General features: G+C 53.4%; 1 protein-coding gene across 1 annotated transcript; it reads right to left on the bottom strand.

The window, feature by feature from the left end:
- Positions 1-1,650: 1,650 nt before the first annotated feature.
- C17H1orf116 (chromosome 17 C1orf116 homolog) lies at positions 1,651-5,020 on the bottom strand. The gene is made up of 3 exons (XM_009488719.2): positions 4,928-5,020; positions 3,373-3,550; positions 1,651-2,870 (listed from the first exon to the last, which is right to left on the bottom strand). The coding sequence occupies exons 1-3, from the start codon at positions 5,018-5,020 to the stop codon at positions 1,651-1,653; spliced, it is 1,491 nt and encodes a 496-aa protein (XP_009486994.2).
- Between the last annotated feature and the right edge of the window lie 638 nt (positions 5,021-5,658).

Raw genomic sequence — 5,658 nt, 5'->3', positions numbered from 1 at the left:
CCTGTGTGGAGAGGAATTAGAAGCCTGGCTCTGGGTTTTGTCAGTATGAGCCTGTTTAGTATTCACAACACTATCTTTAAAAGCTGATTGTACTGCAAGGTCAGCGATGAAAACGATTGAGTGCAAATTTATCTTAATGCTGCAAGCAGTTAATTAACATCAGTAAATTGTTTCGTGCAATTGCCTCCATGGGTTAGCGCCACTCTCTAAAGGAAGCCTGCATTAGATTTGAAATTAAATTGCCTGTTAGGAACAAAGGTGCTTGCTTTATTAGCAGAGGCGCTCTCTAGATGTCCAACACTGAATGCCAGGTTTGCATGAAAGATTTTTTTGGTGAAGAAATTAAAATGATCTTTTCAAGCTAAGCTGTTACTGAGGCTTTTCAACTAAGACAGCTGCCGTGGGAGATGTCCCCGCAGACCCCGGAGATGGTGCAGGTTGGAAGGGATTGACTGGAGCTGCGGCAGGTCCCGTGTCACCGCTCCCAGTCTGGCAGTGCCATGGCAGACTTTGCATCTGCTTATTGTGCTGGAAGCACTTGCACAAAATCCCCTCGTGCAGCTCCTGGGTTGCAGGAGGCCCAGGTCTGCGGTTCAGACCTCATCATTTGCAATGCCCAGCTGCTGGCTGGGTCACTCACTCCTCAAATCCAGACAGATAGAAGGTTAAAACTCATTACTTAGCTTTACCAGAGCTCTGACTCAACACAAGAGTAAATCTGTATTACACAGTCATTTTCTGATAATATACAAGTTTATTACAGAAATAAACCACCTCTGTTATAAAGGGTGCGCAGCATAAATGTTGACAGCATCAGCTGGCTCTGAAAGATGTGAGGAGAGTTTGAAAGGGAATGAAATGGGGTTGTCTTAGATTTGCATCTCTCTCGTTTTGGGCAGTATTTCTGGTTTTGCCACCGAAACAGAGTCTGTCGCTTCTTAACTGTCCCTTCACAATAAACACGGATGCGTGCATGTCTTGGAAGTGCTATATCCAGGCTGTGAGGGCTGGGTGTGAGCGCAGTCTGAGAGGAGGCAGCGGGACGGCTGCGCAGCCATCCAGCCTCTCGCCCGCAGGCGCAGTACGAGGAGCACCCGTCCACGGGGGGAGCGTTGCTGAGCCCCCTCCGGTTCCCGTCAGCCCGGCAGTTTTGGACGCGGCAGCTGTGGCTTTTGGGAGGCACTTGCATGGGCAGGCGAGTGCTCAGGCCTCGCAGGCTTTGGGTGAAGTTAACAAAACCCCATAAAATCCTAAAGGAGCAGCAGAGTCCCGCAGTTCTTCCCAGAGAGGCTTTAGCCATGGGCAACCCCTTTTAAAATAAGCCAAACCCCCAATTCCGTGGCTTCCCCACTGCAGTGAATCCACAAGTGCATTAAAGACCTTGTAGGAGAATATGCCCCATCCACACGCTGAGCGATGCTTTATATAAATAGCTCATATACACTTGCTATATACAAACTGTTATGTACACGTGGCGTTACTTTATTTGGTGTGAAGCTCCGAGCTCCTCTCGTGGTACCCTTCCCAAGATGCTGGAGCAGGAGATCACAGCAGAAGATGCTCATGGTTGTGCTGCCCGAGGACAGACAGTGAAGGCACCCGGTTCCAGGGTGAAAAGCCCCTTTTCCAGCAGCCCTGCCCCCCGCAGAGCTATTCCTTCAGCAGACCGAGCTTCTTCAACGCCTCTCGCCGGTTCTCATCGGTTGCACCCTTGGGGGAAATCTTCACGGTGACGCAGGAGCGGGGCGGCCTGGGGAAGCTCTGCAGCGGGTGGGATTGCCGCTTGCTGCTCTTCTCCTGCTCCACCTGCCCGGGCTCCTTCAGAGCAGCAAAGTCCTTCCCCGCCCCGAGGGATGCCGGCCGGGGGCGGCTGCTCCTGAGGAAGCTCGGGGCGAGCCGCTCGATGAAGGACATCTTGCCCAGGGAGCTGCTGGTCTTGACGCTCTGCTCCTTGGTGCTGGTCATGTAGCTGCTCAGCCCCACGCCGGAGCGCTCCAGGGTGTTGGATTTGAAGTTCATCTGCCGGATAGCTGGCACCGACCTCTCTGCCGCTCCACAGCATGCCTCGGGCTCCCCAGGGACAGGGAATGCCACCTCCCTTGGCTGGGGATGCATGGTAGGTGGAAGGTGGGTGCTGGGCTCCCTTCTGCCCTGCGACAGTCCAAGCTTCTCCAACGCCTCCCGCCGGGCTTTCTCCCTCTCCTTGGGGTCAAGGTGCCCTGAATTTGCCTTTTCAGCAGCAGGGTTGCCATGAGAGCCGGCCGAGGATGGAGGTGGTGCTCTTACCTTCTGACCAGGCTCCGTGGTGAGCAGCACTGGGCTGTTTTTGCTGGTTTTCAGGATAATATTTGGTGGCAATTTTCGCGGTTTGGGGGCAGTTGGAGGCCCGCGCTTGGCATCTGGGTCCTGAGGGGCCTCTTCCAATGTAGATTTCTCTGGCTGGCCCCATGAAGTCCAACTCTTGGTCTCCTTGGCTGTCTCCCTCTTGGCATCTGAGTGATTGCTACGTGACCACTCGTGGCTTACCAGGTCATCCTGGAAGGGGTCTGAAGTTTCAATAATCAAAGACTCCAGGGGCTTTATCTGGCTTCTTGCGTTGGCTTGGTCAAGCTTGTCCTCCTCAGCCATCTCCTGTGAAGATTTATCTACTGGCACCGGGTCCTCCACCGTGCAGACGGTCGCTCTGCCGTCAGCAGTTCCGTTTGCTCTTTGTGCGTTTGCTATGGCGATGCTCCTCGGAAGACTGTAATAGCCTGGGCTCGGAACTGCTGCTGGAGCCGAGCTTGAGAAGGCAGATGTGCTCTTACCACTCTTCTGTTCAGCTGCATGCCACTGACCTACACTCGGAGGGGGAGCCCCATTTTCCAAATCTAGGCAAAGAGAGAGATGTGAAGTCACGCACCGCTCCGCAGACGGACACAGGACACCTTCCCGTTTACAAGACTCGCTTATTTGCGCCTGCTAAACCAGTGCTGCCATGGCAGAGTACTTGCACCTGGAGAGTTTACCCTGACCCCAGCTAATACAGTCACAGCTAAGTCAGGTACTTTGGATCTGACAAAGCACACAGTGAACGAGGAGCCTCGTTAATCTGTGTTAGCCTCTTCAGAGCTCTGCCCTGCCCTGCGGTTCTCCTGACCTTGCTGGCAGCTGCTAGCAGCTCCTGCACGTGAGAATTGGGAAAATGCAGTTGGTGCCCTACCTATCTCGCTGCCTACAGCCACCTCTCACCACGGAGTGATGAAAACAAGCTGGCTTTAGCTTACCGTGTGCACAAAACTGGGGCAATGCTCCTTCCCTGCCTGCCAAGGGAACGCACTCCAGCGAGCAAGTCCCTTTGCAAACAATCTGGAGCGTGGATTTCCAGCTTACCCCGCGGAACGGAGTCTCTCTTTGGCCACGTCCCGGGCAGCTTGGAGGGCGCCACGTAGTTGGTCTCATCGGTAGAGACCCCGCTGTCTGCTTCTGTATCCAGTGAGCCGATAGTTTCTTCTAAGAACATCAAACACTCTTTCTCTTCCACAGATAAGTAGTCGTAACTGTTATCACTCTGGAAAAAAAAAAAAGCAGCACAGGTGGGACAGGTGTATTATTATTATTCACAGCCCTGGCAGTGAAGAGGAGACCTGTGACAGCTCCTGGCCAGGAGACTTGGCCAACGACTATACAAAAATTGGTACTTACAGCTACAGAAAACTAAAGACCTTCCTATAAAATATATATATATGGATACACTTAAGGCCATTTTTATATTACCCGACTATGAGCATCAGAAGATGGGTTATTCTTAACTTGGAAACTTGGCCTCCACCTTTTAGTTCTTTAGTTTACTTTGAAGTATGAGCAGATGGGTAACATGGGTGGTCTATTGGTACAGGCATCTGTACTGATGAGCAATGCTGAATCTTAGAATTTTGTCTAAATATCATAAATACTGAAGGCTTATCTGCGCGTGGTCGTCCCTCTCCTTGTTCTCCCATTCATACCTCAGCGAGATCCTGTTTAATTTTTGTTGTATTTCAAGTATCATGAGATACGATTGCTGTGGAAGTGCCAAGTTACAAGGTGATACACGCAATATATCATGAAAAAACTGACTGGGGAAAGGATGAAGCGTGCATCAGATCAACAACCACAGAGGCAAAATTGTCGCAGGTGGAGCTGTTTTGCAGGGAGACACCTATCCAAATCTTCTACCACGCAATATTGCAACCAGTTTTTCCATCCCTAATAAATTTCAGAGGGTTTGGTTCTGGTTTGCAATACAACAAGTGGAAAACCTGTTCAGGACTGAGCACTGCACTTACACGTATCAATTATGCTCCAAGTCAGACAGGATGTAATTAGTCCGTCAATCGTGGAATCGGTGTTTGGAGACAAACAAGCTTTAATGGACAGATAGTGAAAAATTACACATCTACACCCATGGTCCAAACTCCTCTCTGCCTTAACTAGGAAATTAATCTCTTGCCAGGCGGGAGGAGTACGGCTTGCTGTCTTTTCCAGGTGAAGTCACCCTCGCCGGAGCCAGTCTGACCCAGTTGTCCAACTGGTCTGATCCCTCCCTGGGGAACTCACCAGGCTCCTCCTGCCCAGTGCCTGCGCTCTCTGCCTCTGCGTCTTCGGGCAACGCGGGAGCCGCTGGACTCTGCGTATCATTTCCCCAAGGAGACCTTGCAGGAGCTTAGGCTCCTGATCGCTGCCACATGTGTGGCAGGACGGAAAGTCTGGGAGTGCTTTGGGGCAGGAATTAATTTGGTCCTTGCGCTGCCCTTAGCATGAGGCTGTATCGGGGCCCCCAGGTGCTTCCAAAGCACCGATGGGGAGCAGTTTCAAGCACTGATCTGGCCAAAACCCTTCCCCGGTTGCTGAGAGGGGCGAGTTGAGCCCCTGCCATGCCCAGGCTGGGCGCAACGGGGTTACTTACATGCTGCGAGTGGTTGGAGGCTGTGCTGACCATGCTGTCGCAGCTGCCAGAGTTGCAGCCAGCCATCCCCAGCCCCAGCTCCTTCCTAGGCATATCACAGGCTGCCGCGGCGTCCGGCGCGGGGGGCGATATCCCGGCTGAAGTGGAAGAAAGGAGAGGCGTTAAGCTGCGGGACCCCTCCGGGGTGGTGCAAGCACGCTGGCGCAGGCGGGCTGCGAAGCTGCTGGGAGGATGCAAAGGTGCTCGCTCTTAGGCTGCTACCTCCCGGAAAGGGGGCAGCTGGGCTTTTTTTTAAAGCATCCTTGGAACTAAAGATTTCCCCAAAAGAATTGGAAATAGCGTAAGCTCCGGACCGCTTATCCACAGCCGTCTCACGTTGGCGGGTGTCTAGTCATCTCGGAGGTGCAGATAAGGTGGTTCCTGAGCGAAGGAAGAGGCTGTAAGCCCACCGCAGCCTCGGAGCTCGGTAGCAGCGATCCCGTCCCAGCGCGAGCCCCAGCCCAGCGCTGCCTCGTGGGACCTCTTCCCTCCGCCACACCCAGCGCTGCCAGCTACGCAGCTGAAGCGCGCTCAAACTTCGGAACATGCTGACACGAAACGCTGCCGTTTAGTCACAGCCCTGCTCGGCTGCGAGCTTCCTCCTGGCAAAGAGCTTCCTCTGCCACCCTTCCTCAGGGGCCACGGAGGTGTCGCGGCCGTGGGGAGGTGCCCGTGTACCTCCGGGGCACGCC

The sequence above is a fragment of the Pelecanus crispus genome, chromosome 17, assembly GCF_030463565.1.
Source record: "Pelecanus crispus isolate bPelCri1 chromosome 17, bPelCri1.pri, whole genome shotgun sequence".
Lineage (NCBI taxonomy): Eukaryota > Metazoa > Chordata > Aves > Pelecaniformes > Pelecanidae > Pelecanus > Pelecanus crispus.
Note: the sequence above shows the minus strand (reverse complement) of the source record. Positions and strands in the feature narration are given on the sequence as shown.